Source organism: Conger conger, chromosome 16, assembly GCF_963514075.1.
Source record: "Conger conger chromosome 16, fConCon1.1, whole genome shotgun sequence".
NCBI lineage: Eukaryota > Metazoa > Chordata > Actinopteri > Anguilliformes > Congridae > Conger > Conger conger.
Window position 1 is genome coordinate 27,872,155 of NC_083775.1, and position 26,217 is coordinate 27,898,371.

The window sequence follows — 26,217 nt, forward strand, 5'->3', positions numbered from 1 at the left end:
GCAAAACATAACGAAAAGTTTTCAGACCGAACGTGCCCCTGAATCTGAAGCTCTGTCTCCTTCCCGCAGGCGAGACGTACTCGGAGAACTACAGCCACACGGAGGAGTGCCAGGAATGCACGCAGTGCACGGGCCTCTTCCGCATGCTGACGCCGTGCACCGACTCCAACGACGCCGTGTGCGTGTGCAACTACGGGTACTACCTGGACAGCTTGTCGGGCGGCTGCCAGCCGTGCACGTCCTGCCCTCTCGGCTTCGGGGTGCAGGAGGGCTGCGAGGGCACGCGCGACACGATCTGCGAGGAGTGCGTGGGCAACATGTACTCTGACCAGGAGAGCTCGCTCGACCCCTGCATGCCCTGCATCTCGTGCGAGGAGTACCAGGAGCAGGAGATCCGGCCCTGCACCCCCTTCAACAACGCAGTCTGCCACGGTAAGGGCCTTCGCACGACGATAAATGCACCACATAGCAGGTTTTAATGGCGGCCATTTTGTAGCATGTAGCATAGCATGTAGCAGAGATGCACCGACCAGTGCAGGGGTTATAGACTGCAAAAGCACAATTTCAACAACTATTTTACTCTTATATTGACTAAATATAAAACTAATATTTGAAAATGACTTTTTTGCTAAATAAGACAAAAATAGTGCCAAAGACAGTTTGACTGATTTCATGATGTGCCAATGGGGGAAGACAATTTCACTTTTCGAGCAAACAGTACCTAAAAAAATTATATCTTGAGTCGTATTACAAGACTAAAATATTTGTCATAGAAATGTTAACCCCTTAATTCACATTGGCCTGTATACTTTTTGGAGACCCATAATATGATTTACTTTCAAATTCCCTTTGGAGTCTCGAAATGTCCTTTTTGGAAAACTGCCTAGACACAGCTTAGAAAGAAAATATGCAGAATGCTAATTTTTGGCGATATTCTCATCAAATTTGAAAGGGGATTTGGCTCCATTGTGTACCAGGCACCGCCCCAATAATCTGCATCCACTCAAAAACAGAACATCTTTTCAGCAAGAAATTTTTTTTCCACGTCCACTGTTTGAGCTTCTGTAACTTGCTGTACTTCAACACTAACTAGGTTGGCCGTATATGACTTGCACCCTGGTTTATATGCGCATCTCAGCACTATTCTCTTGTAAAACACAAAATACATGTCAGGAAACAAACATAACACTACCATAAGCAAGACATAACACCTGCTATTACCTACCATTACAGCTCATGGCAAAATTTTGTCATACTGTACATAGTTTTTTTGTTTTTTGTGTCAATAAGAACTGCAGGCGTTATGATAGTCACAAGCTATAGCATATTGCCTGAGATGGTTATGAGAGCATTATGTAGACTCTATAACCAAGCAGTCTCATCATTACATCACATGTCGTTTTGGCTGATGCTTTTATCCAAAGCGACTTACAGTTGATTAGACTAAGCAGGAGCAATGCAGGGTTAAGGTCAAGGACCTCAAGGCTGTGTGGATCTTATTGTGGCTACACCAGGGATCGAACCGCCGACCTTGTGGGTCCCAGTCATGTACCGTAACCACTACGCTACAGGCCACCCCTATCACCGAGAACATTGCAAAGGGGATACAAAGACTGCTTTGTTGCAAGTTGAAAATCAACAATAGCCTACTGCACAATTTTCTCTATATGAAACCAATCCCACAGGGAACCAGCATCTCTACTGCAGATTAGTCACCCTCCCTAAAGAGAGGATGGGGCTCACGGTTTCATAAAGTGCGTCTGAACACCTACAGAGACAATTAGCAGATAGGATTTGGTGCAATAAAAGTTTATGCACTGGAAAGTCAGGTTGTTTTTTTTTGTGTGGTAGCTCTAATTAGTTATTCAGACTGTTTATTCAGATTAACTTTCATAACATACATTTAGGCATTTAGCTGATGCTCTTATCTCACATAAATTTGTTATTTCAATATGCAGCTATTTACATGTACACTCAGTGAGCAGTTTATTTGGTATTTATTAGACTTATTTTATAGACTTCTACTACTGTAGCCTATCCACTTTTGACACGTTGTGTGTTCAGAGATGCTCTTCTGCATACCACTGCTGTAATGCGTGATTATTTGACTGTCACCTTCCTGTCAGCTTCAACCTTTCTACCTTTTCTCCTCTGCCCTCTGCTGCTCAGGGAATGTTTTTTTTTGCAGCATTCTCTGCAATCTCTAGACTGTTGTGTGTGAAAATACCAGGAGATCAGCAATTTCGGAGATACTTAAACCATCATGTTTGGCCCTAACACTAATTCCACAGTCAAAGTCAGTTAGATCACATTTCTTCCCCATTCTGACATTTGGTCTGAAAAACAGCGGAACCCCTTGACCACATCTGCATGCTTTTATGCATTTAGTTTCTGCCATTATTGACTGATTATATATTTGCATTAACAAGCTGGTGTACAGGTCTACCCAATAAAGTGCTCACTGAGTGTGTATAACAGAAGATTTACTGTTTTTCTTGTTTAAGAGTACAACAGTGGTAGCTCCCTGCAGTTAGAAGTCCAGTTCCCTGTACGGTATTCATATTACGGCGATTGCTGCTTAAAACATTCACCACCTGGAGTGGCCACAGCCATGCAACTGCATGTCCATCAGATTCTTTAATTTGACTTAAATCAGGTAGAACTGTGGGCCCAGGAAAGTCAGAACTGCATGTCTTCACAGCAGGCAAGCTTGCTGCCCAAGACTGACGGCCATGTTAGCCAATTGGAAATCAGATTAGAGGGGATAGGGTTAGAGTTAGAGGATTTGATTGGCCGTGGTGCTTTCAAGAAGAGGAGTGTTCTCTAAACTCAGAGGTAAAAAAGTGCCTAAAAAGCACAAATGCTTGTGGCTGAATCGGTACCCTATAGGTACATAAGATTGTACACCTACCCAGCAATATATAATTACTTTGTACCCTTTTTTTGCTTGGAAGACATACCCAAAGAGAACATTACTGTACGTGCAGGGTACATTTGGGAAATTTAATCCTTGAAGAACAGAAATGTACCTCCACTATCACTTTAATTCCCATAAGAAAGTGGAGAGCTGTGATTGTCAGTAGAATCATGTTTCTCACTCTCTGTATGCACCAGAGTCCGACCAGTATTTCCAGCAATTCTGCCTAAAGTGATGTAACAACTGAGTTCAGCTAGAATGCAATCCAATCCAATCAAAGCACTAGCCATTGGTGCAGTAACGTAGCCCAGCTAAAGCACTAGCCATTGGTGCAGTAACTTAGGCCAGCTAAAGCACTAGCCATTGGTGCAGTAACTTAGCCCAGCTAAAGCACGCGCCAGTCTGAGATCAAACCCAAACCACGTGTGTGCTAACAGAGCTACCTGTGACCAGGAGTCCCATGGGGCATTGCACGGTTTCGCCTTAGCCCAGGGAGAGAGGGGCTCCCCACGCCGACTGGGGTGCCTGGAGTCTGCCTGCGGCAGGAGCAAAAAAGGCAGTGCTGCTCAACCAGAGGAATGCAGAGGGAAAAGAAATGGTGGCTAATGAGCCGTTCAAGGAACCTAAAAAAGGCGTTAAAAAAGTGCCATTAACAGCAGAAGCAGAGGGTAATGGCTGGTGTCTAACAGCGGTTGGAAGGGAGATTGGAATATCTCCATGATTCTGTCACTTACTCTGCCAACCACAGTTTTGTCAGCATGAGGGTAGCGAAGTGCATTTATATCACCTCTGTACATAGTGCTGATGTCACACAATGCCAGTAGGTGGAATGGGAGGTGAGGCGGAGTGTCCAGTGGGCTCCATCATCACAGGTAGGTCTGTACTCTACAGATGGCCTGAAATAGATAAATCGCAGGAGAATGAGTCACCACCTGTCCCTAACTGGATTTTGGGCTCAAAGTCAAAAGAACCAAGATCCATGAGCTTTGGGGCTTTAGGCATTTTGACTTGGTTGGCAGGAAAGGTATTGAAATAGCTTCTGGATTCTTCTGAGGGCTGTTGATTTGTCTGCATGAATTCTAGATCTAAATGGATCAAAACTGTCGTAATGAGCCCAACCCGTACTCACAGGGTAGATGTCAGATTAGCTTGTCATCTGTGCTTTGTGAATAGAAACTCCAAACCCAAAGATGCAAAACTGCTGAATGCTGACAACTTGTTTTAATGAATAACAGACCTCATCCAGCTCAGGACTCATCTATATCAGTTTTATTTGTGAAAGGGTAAAGATTTACATCACACGTGATTGAGTAACACAGGGTCAGAGGTCAAGGGGCATCGAGGGACAGGATGTTGAACAGCTGTTAAATCGGAGTTCCAGGCGTAATTTCTGAAAAACGCAGATCGGCGAGTCGCCAAGTTTCTCATGTTTCTTAAAGAGCGACCTTCTCCTCCAGGCACTGGACATCAAACGGGCCGTCCCGCGTTCGCGGACACACCGGTGGGAGGAGCGCGCCTTATAAATGAAAAACACAGGAAGTCCTTTTTCATAGCGGTTAACGGGGTGTGAAATCTGCATGTAATCTGTTTAAAGGGGGCGGTCTCTGGGGGAGGCCTGTGTGAAGGGGCAGGGCGGTCCAGAGGGTCGTGTGAAGATGTGGCGGCTGCCGCGACGGTAGAGGCCTCGTCGGACCCCAGCTTCGGGTGTCACAACGCTCGTTTCCTAGGGAAACCGCTCCACGCACAGTTTCCAGGAACTGCTGAAACTCTGGTCATAGGAGACAGATGGGAGGCATAAATTGATCCGCTTCTTTGGATATGGAATTTCAAGTCTTTGGCACTCTTTCCAGTGGACCACATTTAGGAAAGGGAAAACTGGCCAGTGTACAAATTGTTAATGCTTCACACATCCCTTCTTAGTCTGTTGTCCTGCATTCTCCACCGCAAAAAAGCTGGCTCTGTCCACTCCAGAATACCTCTGACCAAGAAAGAAAGAAAGAAAGAAAGAGAGAGAGAGACAGATAATTTGTGAGTAGGTACGAGACCTCCACATCACACAGCTCGAACAAAAATGAATTTTACATGGATGGAAGTGTTACACCTTAGCCCTTTAAGGTGTATGACAAATATGTGATTTGAATTTTATGAACTGCACATTCTAATGCTGCAAAAATTGTTAATGGACCGGAAGTATTCTTCTTCTTAGAAGTTCCCAAACCGACAGTACACTTAAAAGGGTTCAATGACTTGATTGACACTTGTCTATAATGCCCATTGGCCTTCCAAAAGATAAGAACTTTACCAGGTGAGATGTGCAGACTGCAGTATGGTGTAAGCTGTATGCTCTTTTTGGGAAGGAGCTACAGAAAAACCCATCTGCCAGAAAAGTCATCTCTTAGTTCCCCACAACAGAGGACCAGATTGCTCAATCAATAATGTGCACCTGAGCCAATCCCAGGCTTACAAGAAGAGTTGATTGCTTTTTAGTGAGTGACCACACGAACAAAGATTATTGAGAGTCAGGACTATTCTGTCTACAAGAGTAGACAGACTGCGGTTTCATAGATGGTGAACTTTGACCTGCCAGAGCTTCTGTGATTGCCCTGTTCTGTCGAGCAAAAGGAACCCCGGGACGGGCCGGTTGCCCAGGTAATAGGTGGGGAGGGCTGGTGGGTGGGGTGACGGATGGGAAGTGCTGGTTGCCAGGGTGATGGGTGGTCCATTTCACCTCTCTGCGTTTGGCTGGTGGGAAAAGCACAGTCAGAAGATTGCATCCACCCCTCCTCCAAATGGAAATCTTCAGGAATCTAAACCATCTTTACCGCCCGTCGCTCCAGAGGGAATTCTCAGCAAGCTGCGCTTTTTGTGCGACCGCCAGGGGTGACAGCATCGCTCCTCGCAGCGATGATGTCACCCAACGACCAAGGATTTGCTGGCTGTCGGTTTCTTATACTCGCCTCTGTTCGCCGTAGGTTACGAACTCCCTCACACCCACCCCCACCCCCTATCTTCATCAGCATATTCACAGGTCCTCTGGCCTGGGTTACAGTCGCACCTGCCATCTGCACTCAGATCGGATTACAGCTCTCAGGCCAGCCAGGTGGAACGCGCTCTGCCTCCTCCGCACGCCTGGGTCTCCTCGGCCTGGCTCCCACCTGCCTGAAAGGCTGCAATGGTAGCCCCTCGAACAGGGGGGTCATTAATAGTTTAAAGCCTCGATATCTTCCCTTCGGATACACCTCCATCAGCGCGCGGCCCTGGAAATGGGCCGATGGAGAATATAAGCGAGGCGATAACTCAGACAGCTCCCGGTGGTGCATCCGCTGGCAGAATGGCACAGCTTCAGGTGGTAATAAAGTATTGATAAGGCACTACTGCTCTATGCAGAGGTTTCCCCATACTATTATGAACAGGGAAAGCAGAGGTATGAAGATAAAGGGATGGATGAAAATAAGGAATAAGGGAGAGATTATGAAAATGAGAATTATACACTTCGTGAACACTTTTAGGTATTTATTAGAGCTAGTGCTCTTCTGCTGCTTTCGTGTGTTCAAATGCTCTTCTGCATACCACTGTTGTAATGATTGGTTATTTGTGTTACTGTCACCTTCCTGTCAGCTTCAACCAGTCTGGCCCTTCTCTGACCTCTCTCATTAACAAAGCTCGCAGAACTGCTGCTCACTGGATGTTTTTTATGTTTCACACAATTCTCTGCATGAAAATCCCAGGAGATCAGCAGTTTCCGAGTTATTCAAACCACCCTGTCTGGCACAAACAATCATTCCATGGTCAAAGGCACTTTGATCACATTTCTTCCCCAATCTGACATTTGGTCAGAAAAACAATTGAACCTCTTGACCATGTCTGCATGCTTTTATGCCTTTAGTTACTGCCTCATGATTGGCTGATTAAATATTTGTATTAACAAGCTTGTGTACAGATCTAATAGAGTTATACATTATACAGACCTTTTTTCTTGTTTATTACTTGATGGGACGTTGTAGTAGTGGTAGTAGTGGACATTTTTTTCAGATTGTAAAGCCTTGGCAATATATTGAAATATATCTTGTCAATAAAGCAGTCCTAAATTGAAATTGTGATGGAGTGAGAAGTGAGAGAGAGGACATGGAGGGGGATAGAGAGAGAGAGAGAGAGAGAGAGAGAGAGAGAGAGAGAGTAGAAGAGCACAGGATCGATAAAAGCGATGGGGTTTCTCCGGAGCCTGTTTAGGATTCTCGGGGTGACCTCTGCGAGCAGCGATCACTTTCTGCCGCAGAGTGCGCTGGCTCAGGCAGAGCCCCACTTACGCACGCACGCACCCCTCCCCCTCTTTCCCCCAATCCTTCCTCTGGCCCTCCCTTTCTCCCCATCCTCCAGAGTCCTTTCTCCCTCAGCTCGCTCTCTTCCCCCCTCCTTTCTTCAGCCTCCCCGATTTATCCACTTCAGAAAACGCTGTAGCTGCTTCTGTTCTCACTGTAAGCATTGCATCGGCCAGTTTCCATTGTTCCAATGAACCTACTGCATCTCTTACGGACAGCACTGCATCTCTCACTGTCATGACCGCATCTGTTACGGACAGCACTGCATCTCTCACTGTCACGACCGCATTTCTTACTGTCACGACCGCATCTCTCACTGTCACGACCGCATCTCTCACTGTCACGACCGCATCTCTTACTGTCACGACCGCATCTCTCACTGTCACGACCGCATCTCTCACTGTCACGACCGCATCTCTTACTGTCACGACCGCATCTCTTACTGTCACGACCGCATCTCTCACTGTCACGACCGCATCTCTTACTGTCACGACCGCATCTCTTACGGACAGCACTGCATCTCTCACTGTCACGACCACATCTCTTACTGTCACGACCGCATCTCTCACTGTCACGACCGCATCTCTCACTGTCACGACCGCATCTCTTACTGTCACGACCGCATCTCTTACTGTCACGACCGCATCTCTCACTGTCACGACCGCATCTCTTACTGTCACGACCGCATCTCTTACTGTCACGACCGCATCTCTTACGGACAGCACTGCATCTCTCACTGTCACGACCACATCTCTTACTGTCATGACCGCATCTCTTACGGACAGCACTGCATCTCTCACTGTCACGACCACATCTCTTACTGTCACGACCGCATCTCTCACTGTCACGACCACATCTCTTACTGTCTGCACTGCATCTCACTGTCACGACTACCTCTGCCACAACATTATATCTCACTGTCACGACTGCATCTCACTGTCAAGATAGTATCTTACATTACATTACATTATTGGCATTTGGCAGACGCTCTTATCCAGTGCGACGTACAGTTGATTAGACCAAGCAGGAGACAATCCTCCCCTGGAGCAATGCAGGGTTAAGGGCCTTGCTCAAGGGCCCAACAGCTGTGCGGATCATATCGTGGCTACACCGGGATTAGAAGCACCGACCTTGCGTGTCCCAGTCATTCACCTTAACCACTACGCTACAGGCCGCCCTGCCGCCCTCTCTCACTGTCTCCACCGCATCTGCTTCTCAAATCTACACTGAGAGTCCAAGTCCCAAGAAAGGGAAGGACATTAATACACTACAATGTATTCCGTTAAAACCGATGCCCTGTCCATAAACTACAATCAACATGGTGAAGGCAGAGATTGCTTTTCAGGGGGCACAGAGGTAAAAACCACAGCATTATTTGAGATATGTATTTCAGATACATGCCCTGAATATCCCTTTCCCCAGTGACCTTGAAGGAAATAGATACCTGAGCATGAAGTCCCTGACAGGAAATATCACTAGCGTATATCAACGGCCTGTGCGCAAAATGAGCTCACAGATGAAAATTAACTGCTTTATTTCCAAGCCAGCTTGTTACCGACTTTGCCGGGACACCTTGGACAGAGCGGTGCATTTGTTTGGAATACAAGCCTTCCAATAGCATTTACATCGTTAGGATCCATTGCACGATCTGTGTTATGAGATGCTTATTTCCCGTCGTTCACTGTACGAGTGAATCAGAGATATTCTGTGTTCCGCCATCATAGATAGAGGCGCTTTACTTTTAAATAGTGATCTTAGTCCTGCGGAATCAGTGATCTCTGCAGACTGGCCAGAAACAGACATGTAAATGCTGAGGAGCGAATTGTGACCCAGCCAGGAAAGAACATACACAGACTAAAATAGTTCACACTCCATCAGTAGGATAAACAACCTTTTCAATTTCATTCACAAACACAATGAATCACGGGGGCGGAATGATACAGCGGTTCAGCCCTGCAGGGCTTTGTCAGCGTGGCAAACGGATGAAAAATCAACCTCGCTTTTCAGTTCATTTGGTTTGGGAACGAGGGTGCGGGCGTTTTATTTTTTACGGAAGTCCGGAACGCGGTTCGAAACGACGGTGGATAAAAATAGCGGAATGTGGCGCATGGTGACATCACTAATTTACGCCACAGCCTGGACCCTTTGTGAGCAGCTGGGGCGAGCGGATCTGTGGGGCAAAGCTGCGGGAGTCTCTGCCCCCTCCTCTCCCTCACAGCCCCGGGGTTCACTGCACTGCAAAGCACTGTCATTAACCCTTCCAGGTGAGGTCACGAATACTCTGCTCTTATGGCAGGTCTGGACTGAGCATTCTAATGCTGATGGAACATGCGCTACTGACACTTTAAAGCAATGAAGTTCTAGAACATTGACTTGTTGAAAATACTTTCCAAAAACCTACGCTTAGAAATGTTGGTCTTTAACCCTTTAAGGTGTAAGATCACAAAGATGTGGATTAGAATGTTCTCAGTGGAACATTTTAATGCTGATATAACAATCACCACTACTGGTCATTTAAAGCAATGGGGTTCTAGAACACCGACTTAGAATGTTGAAAGAACATTCCACAAAAATACTACTTCTCAAAAGGTGATTGGAGGAGTCACAGCTGCTGGCCACAACCAGACATTGCAACATGCAATATCTGCAGCATCGGGCATCTGTTGCGTTGCATTATCCAGTACCGGCTAGCACTCAGAATGCATCACGAGCACGGATTCACCATTCCAGGCAGTCAAAGCCCCAAAGACCAGATGTGATGAATGTGATGATCATGCCCACGCCGGTATTGGGAGCAGGGGCGGACAGGCTGAGTCAACCTGCGTGGATTGATGGATTGAGCTGGGACTAATAGTGTGAATTATGCTTTGATAACAGTGGCAATGTGTATATTTGCCACCAGCTGTAGAAGCTAAAATCCCCAAAAGCATGGCGGTGCGCGCACCCAGGCAGACAGACAGGCTGACACACACACACACACACACACACACACACCAGGGTTGCCAACTCTCACGCTTTTGGTGTGAGACACACCTTCAGGCTCTGTCTCATGGCACCCAAAGGAATCATACGCCAAATCAATCAAACTCAAAATTAATCCTTATGGCAGGCACCTCATAACACACACACACACACACACACACACACGTTGTGTACAGTGTGTATGTGAATATTCCATCTGTGAAACTGCCACTCCAGCACCCCAACAGTAGCAGCTGGTGCACAGGTGCACTCTGCGGTTAGCGGCTGTATGTGTTCTGTGAATGTAAACTGGAGCTGAGCACTGCGGGAGCTTCAGTTGGGAGGGGCAGGCCTGATCTACAGGAGCTGGCTCTAGAGGTAAACACACCACTATCTGCCCAGTTTCACTCCAGCCCTCAGAGAAGTGAGGTGGCAGGACTCTAGAGGGATAGAACACAGCTCATCGATGCGAAGCTGACCAGACACACACACACACACACTCGCACGCACGCACGCACGCACGCACGCACGCACGCACGCACGCACGCACGCACGCACACACACACACACGCACACACATACTCAATGTACAGCTGTATCCACACACGCACACGTACACAGACATACGCACATATGTATAGAGGCATGCCTATTCACACTCAAACGCACACACACCCACATACACACACATACACACAGACGCAGAAAAACATGCACGGACACTCACACACACACACACACACACATGAAACGACACTCTCTCACACACACACAGACACAGACACAGAAACACACACACACGCACACACAGGCACACACATCTACACGGGGCTCCCTCTGGTGTGAGGAGGAGCAGGGGTCTCATTGTGTGTTTAGAGCTTTTACTGCAGCATAATTACTGCCGCTAATCAGAGCACTTTACAGCAACGCTTCTGTCCACTCCATCCCCCGGGAGCGAGAGAGAGAGAGAGAGAGAGAGAGAGAGGGAAGGATGGGGGAAAAGTGAGAGAGAGATGCAGGAGAGAGATGGGGAGAGAGGGAGGGAGAGAGGGAGAGAGATGGGGAGAGAGAGGGAAGGATGGGGAAAGGTGAGAGAGAGATGCAGGAGAGAGATGGGGAGAAAGAGGGAGAGAGAAGATGGGGAAAGAGACAGAGAGAACACAGGAAAGAGGTAGGGGAAAGAGAGGGAGGAAGAGAGAGATTAGAGAGAGAGGAGACAGGAAAGAGGCTGGGGGTGATAGAGAGAGATGGAGAAAGAGGGAGGAAGAGAGAGATGAGAGAGAGAACACAGGAAAAAGGCTGGGGTGATAGAGATGGGGAAAGAGAGGGAGGAAGAGAGAGGAGAGAGAGAGAGAGAACACAGGAAAGAGGCTGGGGGCGATAAAGAGAGAAGATGGGCTGAGAGCAGAGTGAAAACTGGCAAACTGGAACATGGAGGAATCAGGAGGAAGACGAGTAATGAAGAGATTAAAGGCTGAGAAAGGAGCATGGCAGACAGTGAGAGCCATACAGTGAAGAGATGGGTATAAAGTGAACTGGACAGGAGTGAGTGACATTGAGAAAGATACAGGGTCTCTGTACCGGCCGTTCTGGTATCGGTTTACACCCCCCCCACCCCCCCACCCCCACAGGCAACTGAAGCTCTGAGTTAGCAGACAGCGGGGGTGGGGGGGGTGGTGGGGGGATTGAAATCATAACCGAAGGTTAACATGCAAACGCACCACACGGCGAGTCTCTCGGCCTTCCATACTTTTCCTTATTTCTGTTACACTGTCATCAGCTTCTGTTGGCCATTTCATTTTTCTCACTATTAATGACTGTTTATTTGTTGGCTTTCATCTCTCTACCGTCTCTGTAACTCGTAACAATGAAAGTGTGAAAAGTAATCACAAATTACTTTGTGGATTCTGTGCCAGGAACTATACATTTTTACATAAGTACACCTTACATTGGGTTTTGGCTGTACTTCCCGAGGTGGTTCCGGTATGTTCTTTAATTTTTGAGGAACACATCACAGATGCGGAAATGTCAGTCTCCGCCGTTCAGTAAACAGCGCCTTTTGCTCTAAGTGCTCCAGCATTCCTGATTGTGGGGCTAGACCCAGTGAAGTTGTCTGGGTAAAGAGCTCTTTATTGTAGTTTACACTCACCACACACATTAAAGAAGAAAAACACAATAGAAACAAGCTTTCCTCCAGCCCTTCATTAACAGTCATAACAAGCTTGGCTCAGCCCGCCGTTTCCACGTCATCGTTCATTTACCAAAGTTAAAACAAAACGAAAAGAAAGGAAACGCCAATAAAACACCCTTTGGAAGAAGGGTCATTGCCTTCATTTCAGTCATTAGACATTCTGTAGGAGACCACATTTTATTTTCCGCTTTCATTGTTTTGTTTTAAACGCATTGGGGTGCAATTAGCATCAAAAGCGACCGTTTGAGAAAGAATGCAGCCAGCGAGAAAGCAAAAGAGCCAGGGGTTTGATAGGGCTCAGTGCTATGAAGCCTCTGTTATTGATGCTCCACAGGCAGGAAGCAGGTATCTCAGCACCACAAAAGTGACGCCAATTAGATTTTATTGGTTAGGCGATAAAACTGTGGGTTGTGGTGTTTAAAGCCTCAACCCTCGAAAGCTGTGAAATAGCATTGTAGAACCTGCACCTGGAAAGTACAAAGCTAAAATGTCTTCTACTTTCTGGGCTTGCATTCAAAAAGAGCATGTGACCTGATCTAGGATCAGGTTTCCCTGGTCAATATCCTAACCTTATCCATTATGAGCTAAATTGTAAAACTGATCCTAGATCAAGGCCCTGTCCAAAACATCTTACTTGCCTCCTATTGAGTATATATGTTGAGGACACTGGATGCGGAAGTTAAGTAGGCAAAATCTTCTCTAAATGTATAGTAGTGAGTCAAATCTTGATCTTAAAATCTTGGACAGTGATTTGATCCAAAGATGGCCCTGCCTCTTCCTCTACTAAAACGTATACGGACGGGCAGGGTTTCCAGTTGCATTAAAAGCGCATTAAAGACTAACTCAATATGAAACCCGGGCAGGGATACCAGCAGGACTCTTATTGTGGAACTTGTGATATCCCTCCTTGCGGTCAAACAGGCCACAGCCCTGCTTAATGAAAGCGAAGAGGCCTCCTCGAGAGGAATCACTTCACCTCCTGCGAAATTTGGGTCCGTTTCCTTCGTGATGTCCCAGCATATGCCAATCTGGCATCCCTCAAACTCCAGAGCTCTCCGCACAGCAAAGGAGAGCTTCCCTGTCATCGCCACAGAAACGCCCATGGAATTAATAAGGCGTAATAGGTCCCAGCACTGTTGAGGTTTACACGAGTGCCATTTCAAAGTCTTAAAGAATTAGGATGTTTAGGGGGAATTGGCACTGACTCCATTTCACATTAAAACCATCCACGGGTAAAAAAAAATTAAATAAATAAATAGTGGCAGACTTGCTAAGAAAGGCCAAATGTACGCTAAAGCTAATGCTAAGCTAAGGTGTTTCTCTGCCTACCTAACCCATCTCATTCCTTTCACACGTGATGCGGTTTCACTAAATCACAATGGGTGCACCAAGCCTGCCTCTTTATTTGCATTTTGAACCGATTACTTTGAAGGTGTTGACGTGAGCCAGCTCAGACTCTTTCTCTGAGAAGCGTTTCTGATATCATCGCTAAAGATGAGCTGTATGGGCCCGCTGGCTGGCTCATCCCGGTCAGGCTTTGTTCTAGTGCCAGCACGGACCGTCTGGTATCGAAACCAGACCGTGCCAGTGTCAACCGTGACCAACATCCCTGCAGGGTGATGCACATCTGGCACCAATGTCATCGGTGGGGGGTGGGGGGGGGGGGGGGGGGAGGGGTATGTTGGTCAGGAAGACAGCGTTTCATTGCGTACCAGCAACCCACCCCATAGCCAGTCGAGCCCCTGTAAGTTTGTCTGCCGAGCAGCACTCCACGTCCAGAGACTCCCGTCAGTGTGAGTCGTGTGAACTGCGGTGTGATAAGAAGATAAGATAAGCGGCTGTTGACATCAAACGATTTGGAAGAGAGCGCACGCTTGCCGGTGCTCGCCCGAATCGGCAGCCAAGGTTGCGATTGGCAGTGCAGTTTGAGCACGACTGGGAATTCTTCACTGAAGATTATATTGCTGATTTTACGCCGGTTAAATTTCAGTGAGGTATTTGGTCTAACAAAAGGGAAAAATGGGTGATTGACCAAACATAATTGGGGGATCAGGCGCGAACTTCCTGTTGTAAATGATTCTACCTCCCCGCTTTCTTGATTGTGCACTTGATAGAACCAATCACATCTAATGCTGCCCTCAGAACATAAATTATTCCAGTAAAATAAAACTCCTACATGCCTAGGAGAATGTAGTGTGGGCTATGGTCAATACACAAAATGGTACACAAGGCGCTTTGTCATGGTTCATGCAAATGCATGTGCAGGGCACATGACAATTATGAGTTAATTATATTAGGATGTTGGTGTATGTCACATTTCCAATAATATAACAAAGACGCATGTAAGCAATCCACTGAAATGAAATAAAGCCGTTTCCCTAAATAAACACGCAAGTTTTCCTGTTGTAAAAATAGCTCTTAAGTGATGGATTTCCTGTCCCTGGGGATTGGTGGGCTGCACTGAGCTCCAGAGTGTTTCTGCGCTGTATCATTTAGATTCGGGGAAAATAAGGCAGTTAAAGCGCGATTAAATCAAGTGAGAGCGGCTCTGCCATTTGCTCAAAGGGTTTCTAGTCTCTGTCGTGGGGGGGGGGGGGGGGGTGCCCCTCCTCTCGGTAAAGCAGACAGCCGCAGTGGAACGCGTGCGGGTGATGTCATCGGCCTATCGCCGACGGCTGTGCGCTTGCAGCGGTGCGTTTCGTTCCCGGTCCCGGTGGGACGCGGGGTCTGCCGGTTTCTGTTTTTGCCTTAATATGAGCAACCAGTTCAGACCCGGGAAACCAAGTGAGGTAACTGTGCAATCAACCACTTTAACAGATCTGTTAAGTCCCGAGTATCAGCATAAACCTGCAGACCCTGTGGCCTGCCAGGACCAGGAATGGTGATCACATTTCGCGATAAGAAGAATGAGCATTCTAGTTCAATCCCATTCAGGCAGTACCTGCAACGAAAGTTCACGCTCTCGCGGAAAACCAACTCTGAAACACGTAGGTACAGACCTCGCGGGAGATATTTCATGACTATCTGTGTAATGTGGCAGCATTAGCGCTGTATTGTCCAGTGACGGATAGCAAAATCTAACCAATATGCCCTTCCCTCTGCTGGTTATGTTTACAGATCCATTCCTTTCATCAGCCTCTCCTTCTCCCGCCTTTGGCTCCTCTCCCTTCCCCTACACGGAAGGCTCTAGGACCGAGTTCCCCCACAGCCCCTCCCCCACGGAAAGCCGCACGACGGTCAGCCCCACCAAGGTGCACCCCTTCAACGAGAACCTCATCCCCATCTACTGCTCCATCCTGGCGGCCGTGGTGGTGGGACTGCTGGCCTACATCATCTTCAAGAGGTGAGGCTCTCTGTGGGACACTGGGGATAATGGGAAGCACAGATACACTGGATCAGGTGATCCACAGGTGAGGCATGATAGGTGGGGCTGCCATACACAGAGATATACACTCAGTGAGCACTTTATTAGGTATTTATTAGACTTATTGGTATTCTGCTGCAGTAACCTATCCCCTTAACTTGATATGTTGTGTGTTCAGAGTTGTGTGCTCTTCTGCATACCACTGCTGTAACGTGTGGTTATTTGCTTTGTCACCTTATCAGCTTAGACCAGTCTGGCCCTTCTCCACTGACCCCTCTCTTTAACAAGGCGTTTTTGCACGCAGAACTGCTGCTCACTGGATGTTTTTTGTTTTTCGCACTATTCTCTGCAAACTCTAGAGTATGTTGCACGTGAAAATCCCAGAAGATCAGCAGTTTCTGAGATATACAAATGACCCTGTGTGGCACCAACAATCATCTAGTCACTTAGATCACATTTGACATTTGGTCTGAACAACAGCTGAACCTCTTGGACATGCCTGCATGCTTTCATGCATTTAGTTACTGCCGCATGTTTGGCTGATTAAATATTTGCATTAACAAGCTGGTGTACAGGTCTACCTAATAAAGTGCTCAGTCAGTGGAAACTATCTATCACTGACATGTAAGACAAGCAGAATGATAATGATAATCCAGCAATGCGAAAATTAGGGAACCAGTGATAAAACAGGACTGATAGAGACTCACTCTCCTCTTATCATTATAAATTGTGTCACGATGAGCCAGAACACTAAGGTAGCGTGAGGTCAGTGAATTTGCACAAACATGGAGCGTGATTGTAAAACTCCACAGAAAGCATCAATTATCGGACCGCTGCATAAACCCTGCATCTCAGCTGCTCCTGCACGTTTTCAGCCTTTCTTTAGTCCTGAATGCCAGCTCTGTGGTCGAAACTGAACCCAGCCCTCTGTCTGCTCAACTCAGACTCATCCAGTTACCAAAAAATATACAAAAAAATACAAAAACAAACCCAGCCTCGCCAAGATAGCGATGTAGCCTCTGGCGAGAGTAGCATCGGTTCTGGGTGCTGATTGGTACGGAGGCTATGAAATATTTAGGCTGGTTGTTGGAAGGTCTGACATTGACCCACTTTCACCCCACAGGCAGGGTGGCTGCTGGAACAGCATTAGAGAATGCATTAGCCATGAGACATCTTTCATTGATCTAAAAGAAAAGGCCATTTGAAATGCCATTCTATGTTATCTTTTGTGTTGAACAAGCTGCAGGAATGTCAAAGCACACAGCCTAGTAATGATCTCATTGCCAGCTCTGTTCCTACATCACAGAAGAGTGCCTCGCAGGAGATCTAGCACCTTGTCTTTTTAGCACACTTTTAGCACACCCACTGTGTGAACAGCCAGGTAGCAGTAGACCTGTGTCAGTAAGGAGGCCATTACGGTTCTTATAGTGAGCAGGTCAGTGGGGCTTTGTCTGTAAGGAGGCGATGCGCCACATGGAAATTGGAGGCCATTATGGCTCCTACAGTGAGTAGGGCACCGTGGGTGCGTCAGTGAGGAGGCCATTATGGCTCCTACAGTGAGCAGGTCAGTGGGGGTATATCAGTAAGGAGGCTGTGCACTGCAAGCGAGTCAGATGCCATTATGGCTCCAACAGTGAGCAGGGCAGTGTGCAGAGGAGTAACGGTACTTTCAAGCTTGCAGCCTGGCTCCTAGTCAAATCCACAGTTTCCATTCCATTACATTCATTTAGTAGACACTCTTATCCAAAGTGGCTTGCTATGTAGGAGAACATAAGTACATCCACTTGAGTTACCTGGCTAACAGCATTAAGCTGTGAAAGTTGAGCTCTACACAACATCCGTAAGCACTATTGCAGATGAACTACAGTGCCGTGAAAAAGTATTTGCCCCCTTCCTGATTTCCTCTATTATTTTGTATTTTTCCCCACACAGAAAGGTTTCAGATCTTTAGAAAAAATGTCATATTTGAAAAAGGGAACCTGAGCAAACAGGGGGACCCCTGCAGTAGACCATAGTAAGAGCTATGCAATTTCATAAAGTAAACGTCTCCACTGCGAATGAGAAGCATTGCCTAGACCTGTGTTGCTAAATTCCTATTTCTGGTACCAGGGGACTTTACCTAGTTACAGATTCCTTTTTCTGCTGGTTTGCGTGGCGCAGGTGGAACAGCTGCAAGCAGAACAAGCAAGCGGCCAACAACCGCACGGTGAACCAGACGCCGTCGCCAGAGGGAGAGAAGCTGCATAGCGACAGCGGCATCTCTGTCGACAGCCAGAGCCTGCAGGAGCAGCAGCAGCAGCAGCAGCAGCAGAGTCAGCAGACACAGGCTCAGGCCCCAGCGCAGACAGGTGAGCGCCCAGTAACCAATCACACGCCCGCTCGCTGAAGCGGCAGCCAATCACACGCCCGCTCGCCGAACCGGCAGCCAATCACACGCCCGCTCTGTGAACCGGCAGCAAATCACATGGCCGCTCGCTGAACTGGCAGCCAATCACACAGCTGCTCACTGAACCCGCAGCCAATCGCACTCCCGTCTTTTTGAACCAGCAGCAAAGCGCATGGTCGCAATTTGAACCGGCAGCCACTTATATACCCGCTATCTGAACCTAGAGCCAATCACGTGCCCGTCTCTAAATGGTGACTGATCACCCGCTCAGTTTTGAACAGCAAACAATGAAATGCCCTGCTGTCTGAAGGAATAATCAATCACACCTTTGTTCTCTAACGACAGCCAATCACGTACCCGCTGTTTGAACCAGCCACCAACTGCACACCTGCTGTCTGAAACTTTAACCAATCAAGCACACATTCTCTGAACCAGCACCATATCACTCGGGGTCACTGAATGAGCAACCAATCACATGATCCCTCTCTGTGAACCACCACGCTAGTAAGAAATTACACACCCGCTCTGTGAACCAACCACGTGACCACACTCTCAGGAGTGCACTACGTACTCGCTGTAGGGTACTCGAGAGTTAAAGGCAAAAGACTAGCTGCCAAACAAGTCTCACAATGAACAAGAAGCAGAGGACTCTGGGAAATGCATTGAACAAGGACAGCCTTTTTCATGGTAGGACAGTGGACTGCTCGGAGAACAGGCAAGTGAAGTGCTCCGCTATACAACCATTCTGAGTGGAACGCCAAACACACAATTGTGTATTCCTCAGACACCCTGAAAAAAAAACAAAAAAAACACGTTCACAAAACTGTGAGGAGCACATCCCCCAGCTATTCAAGGACTTTTCATGGACCCATGTGAAAGATGTACATTGCTGTTCACTTGTACATTTCTAAAGACGTCCCTGCTGAAAATTCCAGGTAAGGCCAGCTGGGATTCCAAGCTGCTGTGGTTTATGCTGTGTTTATGATACTTCTAGCTGGTCATAGCTGGTCTGTAGCTGGTTAAGCTGGTAGAGTAAGCTGGTGGCCAACTGGTGGAGTAGCTGACTATATACACGTAGGCTGGTCAGCTGGCAAACAGCTGGTTGACCAGCTAAAAGTGTGAGAAACACAGCTTAAACCAGCTGGACCAGCTTGCTTTGAGCTAGAATTTTCAGCAGGGTTATGCTCTAAGGGCCGTGGGGGGTGATTCTGACTAAAACAAGACCACATTCTGCCTGAAAAAAATCTACAATATGACAAACACATTGTGCAGTAATAGGAATAACGGGCCAGGAAAATAGAGCTAGTTGAAGAGAAGGCACGATATCTTATGCGAGTGAAATGCAAGGGTCTCTCAGACCAGCATTTCGAGGTCCAGCAGCCACGGCACGAGAGAGATGACATTCGGGTGGTATCGTGGGCAAGGCATCAAAATGGCTCCGGATGAGAGACCAAACAAACTGACATCTGCTTCCAAGCTGCTGAGTATTAATATCCACCCCCCACTTCCCTGATCTCTGAAAGCACAGGGCTGCAGATGTTCTCTCGGGTGTCTGAAGGGAATCACTCGCCACAGGATGTTTGTTCCACACACAGAGACTCTCCGTGGCCATCGCATTCTCAGCTGGCAGCGGTGTCAATGCTGCGACGGCTCGCTATCAATGTAGGATAAAGAATATGTGCTCTGTGACCGCTTTGTTAGGTACACCTGGACACCAGCTTGTTGAAGCCAATATACAAAACGGCCAATAACGTGGCAGCAATTCAATGGAAAAAAGCATGCGGACATGGTTAAGAGGCTGAGTTGTAATTCAGACCAAGCATCTGAATGGGGAAGAAATGTGACGAATATGTGACTGACTGTGGAATGACTGTTGGTGCCAGATGGGGTGGTTTGAGTATTTCAGAATCTGTCGATCTCCTCACATAGAGCAGTCTCTAAAGTTTACAGAGAATGATGTGAAAAAAAAAGAAAAATCCAGTAACTGTTACCAAAAATGCCTAGTTAATGTGAGAGGTCAGAGGAGACAATCCAGACTGGTTCAAGTTGACAGGAAGGTGACAGTAACTCAAATGCCAATGTGTTACAGCAGTGGTATGCAGAAGAGTATCTCTGAACATGCAGCACGTCAGGGGCGGATGGGCTACAGCAGCAGAAGTCCTAAAAAAATAAGTGTAATAAATACCTAATTAATGGTCACTGAGTGTAGACTAATGGGCAGATGAGGTATAAGCCACAGTTTTCATGTGAAACTGGTTCGCATGGTTACGGGGCTCGGCTACAATGTTTGCTCGCCGCCCGCCAACGTTTAACGGTGCGCTTGGCGCGGAGGTTCCCTCGGGCCATTTTCGGCAGTTTCCCCCTGCAGGCCTTCGTGCGATTGGCTCATTAGCAGGTGTGTTCTGAAGCAATGCAGGCCAAGCCACCTCCCACTGCTGGCTGTGTAATTTAGTGGGGCTCCAGGTTTTAATAGGTGATAATTACCCTGAGAGGCATCTGCTGCCACGGAAACCTGTAAGTACAGCAAAGCACACACAGGGTACAGTCTGCCTGTGTTTTAATATCTCCATAAACCTGTGGGTTTCATTAACTAGGGCTTTCGTCGACAAAGAGAGAGGAGGGACGGCCATCTTAGCTCCTGGTGTGAGGCTGAAAACCGCTCAATAAAAATGTAAAACACCAAACAAGAGACCGCAAATCCCCGGTTCTCCCGCTGCCGGGCTGAAAAGGATTTCAGAACGAGCCTCCGCCCGCTTTCCCACAGGCCCCAGAGTAGAATCAGCAATTTTCCCTCCCGTTCTGACATCCTGCCGCGCCCTGCCCCTTCCCCGCCCCCCATCCGCCCACCGCCCCTACATCCAGAGAGGTATTTAAATTTTAAAGAATTGAGAGAGGGAATCTCTCGCCCGTCTGCTCCCTCATCCCATCGAGTTTAAGCGTAATTTAGGTTAACCGTCAGTCAGAGCAGCCCGGGGGGGCAGGGCGTGCCCGAGGTCTGTGCCGCTGAGAGCCGCTGACACTGATCCCCGCGACCGCACAGGAAGGAGCCGTCGATGCGCCCCCGAACTCTGCGGTGAGGCCAGAGTTAAGTGCTCAAGCGGTCGGGCGGTCCACCGACCGGGGGCGGTTGCATTAAAAGAAATGCCCTTTCTGTGCGCTCCAAGGCTCTGCGGGTTCGAACGCAACCTCCCTACCCAGTCCCGGCCTTCGGAACGACCGCAGACCGACCAATGAGGAGAGACATGCACTCACACCCCACACCGACACGGAGCACGGAGAGCAGTTTGGAGCACGTCCCGCGGAACCAGTTTTAAGTGGGGCGACATTCAAAGGGGCACAAGACCGTTTCTCACAGTGCTCGACACCCCCAACAGCTGATGGAGAATGGGTTAACCCCAAACTATAAAATGCTGAAAGTGAACTACAACATTCGAGCGCCATCGTCTCTACAATGTACAATAATCAGCTACAGGTTAAAAAAAGGTGCTTTACAACTTGTTTGGAATTGTTTTTTTGATTACTGCAAAGAAATTGCACGTGTGAAACCTGTGCACCGTGAGCAAGCATAAACTTGTCAGGCAAATATAATTTTTTCTGTCAAAAGTACAATAAAACAAAAGCAATACCACCCTTGGGACACCGTGGTTCCTGAGTGCCATTAAAGTGAATCTCTCACTAACACCCAATGAAATTCTGAAAATCGTTTAATAACAAGTGTTATTTTTTGTACAACTATATTTTATATGTTAACATGGCTGCATCTCTCAGCGGGCTTGCACATCTCCCCAATACACATGCTCTGAAGCTTAAAAAATAGTTTAAGCAAAATGGATGAGAGACAACCATTAATTTCCATTTCAGATATTATGTCACAGGCCTTCTTAAGCAGGTAGAAAGATCGGTTTACAGAGGATAACAAATCTGGGCTCCACCTCCTGCAGTTATGAAATTATGTTTACATTTAGATATTACACAAATAATTCTCTTGGTGATCTTGGAAAGGGTTAGAAAGATTAAGTTAAGGAATATTGATCTTTAAAGACGCAGATATGTTGAGAGTATTTGTTCAATCGGCTCAATCAAACATTATCTAATTCACTTGGACATGTTAATAATTTAACCCGACAGATAGAGTATGCACTGCAACTGAAAAAACATGGTGGGAGAAACGGTCAGACATTTTTTCTTTTCTGAGTTTGATTGTTTCAGACTTTTTGCCCACAATATCAGAGTTCTCATTCAAATAACATTAAAGCTACGCAAGTACATGTGTGCACATTTTGAAGTATTTTTGAAGTAGAGTATTTTCATATCAGCTATCATTTCCAGGACAAGGAAAATGGGTAAGCATTATAAAATATAAAATAACCGCTCAGTGTAAGAACCCAGGTATCACAGATTATTCCAGCCGTCAATATTAGATTTCAGTTGGCAGTTTAATTAGATTCGCTCTAATATGTATTTTTGGTTGGAATAAACCAGTTTACTGAGGTGGTCGCAGAACAGTATGTGCCATTTAGATGATGAGAGTCAAACGATCTCCATGTTAAAGTGGAAATGATGATCACCGTACTCTTCCAGCTACTCTAAGATAGAGTGTGTCACTGGCAGGTTTGAATATCAAGATGATAAAAATGATGTTGGTGATGGTGAGGATGATAATTATGTCTGTGTTCCCTCACCTTAAACAATACTGCTGTCGTCCTATAAGCCATTCTTATGACTGACAAAAAGATGCATCTGCAGTCATGACAATTTGGAATAACAGTTCATGCTCATGGGGCAGATACGGCGAGAACAAACACCTTAAGTCAGTCATGTCATGCTTCAGAACAATGGACCCAGTAGCGAACTCACAGAATGTCCAATAAAAGTCTTTATTGAAATACGGGCAGGTAAACAGGCAAAGGTCGGTTGCTGGCAAACAGGGCAACCAGACACAGGGAAGGAAATCCAAATCGTAGTCACGGTCACAGGCAAAAGTTTCATAACAAGTAGGCAAACAGGCAGATAAACAAAAAACGAAATCCAAAGACACAAACCGAGAATCCAAACAAAGTCCAAACATAGTGGATCTAACACAAACAGAAAGAGAATCCAAAAGGCAGCGGTAGAGATACACAAACCAGGTCGAAGCACAGGCAGATGAGACAGAGAATGCTGGAGAGAATGCACATTACAACCTGGCTCAGACCAGACAAAACAGACAGGTTTAAATAGATCAGATGAGGGAAACGACAGGTGTGACCACATTTCCAAGGTCACATTCACTTGCAAGGTCTAGGAGTTCACATAAAGGGCAGGTACAGTGATGAAGTCAAAGGGATTCGGTAATGAAGTACAAAGATATAAATGAGCAAACACATCAACAAATTAAAACATCACTAAAAATAAAATGAGGGACAGACTGTGCTAGCCTCAGATTTTCGGATTGGCGATTCTACAGCCTAGAGCAACCCCGTCCCCTTTTGTTTTTTGACACAGAAATTCCTTTGGTACTTCAGGAAAGCTGAAGGGGGCTTTTCCTCTTTGCATGCAACACCACGTTTTGCATCTTGCTAGTTGTGGGAGCAAGTCATTACTCTCAATTAGCAGCATGATGCAAGTACGTACTCAAATGTAATTAAACAAACTGCGTTTCTGCAGTTATAAATAATAACAAACTGACCAGATCTTGTTTTGAAAACATGTCTCGATTAGCAATGAGGTGGGCGAAGGATTCAAATTCTGAGGACCGATTTTCACAATCACATGGCCTGTATTTAAAATATATATATTTTCATTATATTACAGTGGTAGTGTGGCAACACTCAAAGGTCCTTAACAGTTCAAAATACTAAAAACAAAGACGTTAAGGCAGAACATTATAATCAGCTTGCCCTAGAGAACAGCCGAGCTTTAAAACCAAATCTGTACAACATTAGATGTTTTTTCTGTCCTTTGAGGAACAGTGAAAGAAATGTGTGGTCGGGGGGGAGGGTGCGGGGCATTCGTAACAGCCGTCTGCAGTGTGTGAATGGCGCGCATATGATCAGGCCGGACTCATGATGTCACAGCGCTGCAGCTCTTAAGCCTCTCTGTAATCTATTCAGGCTCTTGTGGGGTCCGTCCCGGCGTAAGCCCCCGCTAGCGAATGGCCAGAGCGCGGTGGACAATACCGGGACCCTCGAGCGCCTCCGCATTCCTCCAGCGTTTCCATGGCGTCTCTCGGTTGACAACAGATTGAAAGCTGGTGGGAACCGGGGGCCGTGCGTCTCTCCTCTCGCTCAAATAATGACATCAATCAAATAATTTAAGGTGGAACGCGCGGAATACACGGTGCCGAAGAGATCCACGGGATTAACAGAGTTTCTGCGTGTGTTCCGTCTCACGGGCAACTTTAACGTGTCGCTCAAAGAGTCAAAAAGAGCGACTGTTTCGATATTTCCTGTATATCTGGTCATTGATCGGAATCAGAATAACGAAGTGATTCGGCATCATGTAACGTCACACCGACGGATTTTGTTTTAGGCTAGCTGGCAAGGTTTTGTGACCTTCAACGGTGGGCAGTAAATAAAGAACACATTTACTGTGCCTGTCACTCGTTCTCCGCCCGCCCGTCTCTCTCTGTCGCTCTCTCCCTCTCAGTCTCCCAATTTCAAAATTAAATTTTTTATTTATTGGCACAACATGGTCTGTGGTGATGTTAGCCAGGTCTAGCACGATTACTGGCGTAAATCAGGTCAATGCCCTTGTGTTCTCCTATGGTGAACACTGTTCTGGATAAGCAGATGCTAACTGAATGTAATGTAATGCCATATTCAAACATATTGCTTTCAACATGCACCTAATAGAAACACAGCAGTGCGATACTGAAGTGACATACAGTGCAGTCCGTAAGTATTTGGACAGTTTTCCGTTCATTCAATTTACATTCTCCTGGCTGTGTACTCCAGCACATTGGATTTGCATATACGGGTTAAGTGCAGACTGCCCCCTTTAATTTGAGAACATTTAGATCCATACTGGGTGATGTGTGTAGGAATCACATACACTGTATATAGAAGCACTACAGAATAGCAAGTGTGAAATACATCTCTTTCTCTCTCCCACTCTCTCTCTCTCTCTCTCTCTCTCTCTCTCTCTCCCACTCTCTCTCTCTCTCTCTCTCTCTCTGCAGTGGTGAGGGTGGATGGGGGGCCCTGCCTGACTCTGCCCCCCCATAAGTGCGAGGAGGTGGAGCGACTGCTGAATGGGGGGAGCGGGGAGGTGGAGCAGGAGGAGGGCCGGAGCTGGTGCAGCCTGGCGGGGTTGCTAGGATACGAGGAGGAGCACATCGCCTCCTTCCAGCAGGAGGAGCATCCCGTGAGGGCGCTGCTGTCCGATTGGGCGAGCAAGGACTGCGCCAGCGTGGACGCACTCTGCACCGCACTGCGCAAGATCAACCGCCACGACATCGCCCGCAGCCTCAGCCCGCTGCAGCCACAGAGCCACACTGACCCCACGGCCACCTCCGCCGTGTGATGGCCCTGAAGCCCCCCAGAACCCTGCCCTGAACCCTGCCCCCCCTACACTCCAAAACCCCGCCCAGAACCCTGCCCCCCCTACACTCCAAAACCCCGCCCAGAACCCTGCCCCCCCTACACTCCAAAACCCCGCCCAGAACCCTGCCCCCCTACACTCCAAAACCCCGCCCAGAACCCTGCCCCCCCTACACTCCAAGACCCCGCCCAGAACCCTGCCCCCCCTACACTCCAAAACCCCCCCCAGAACCCTGCCCCAAGGCCCCCCCAGAAGCCCGCCCAGAACCCCGCCCCCCCCACACTCCAAAACCGTGCCCAGAACCCCGCCCCCGCACCACCCAGAACCCTACCCAGAAACCTGCTCCCCCACCATTCAGAACCCTGCCCAGAACCCTGCTCCCCCACCATCCAAAACCTTGTCCAGAACCCTGCAATCCCACCAACCCAACTCCACCCATACCCCTGCCCCAATCTCCACCCATAACCCGACCCCAAACCCTTCCTCCAACCCTTCTCCTAACCCCACTTACACCCTCACCCATTACCCTGCCCCCAACCCCAACCCTGCGACAGCCTC

The 26,217-nt window shown here is 47.4% G+C and overlaps 1 protein-coding gene across 1 annotated transcript in view; it reads left to right on the forward strand.

The window, feature by feature from the left end:
- The window catches only part of LOC133115288 (tumor necrosis factor receptor superfamily member 16-like), a 38,283-nt gene extending 12,642 nt beyond the window's left edge, over positions 1–25,641 (forward strand). Inside the window, exons 3-6 of the mRNA XM_061225131.1 lie at positions 70–432; positions 15,506–15,731; positions 17,913–18,100; positions 25,298–25,641. Coding sequence (XP_061081115.1) covers positions 70–432; positions 15,506–15,731; positions 17,913–18,100; positions 25,298–25,641 — 1,121 coding nt within the window. The remainder of the gene's footprint in view (positions 1–69; positions 433–15,505; positions 15,732–17,912; positions 18,101–25,297) is intronic.
- The last annotated feature ends 576 nt before the right edge of the window (positions 25,642–26,217 follow it).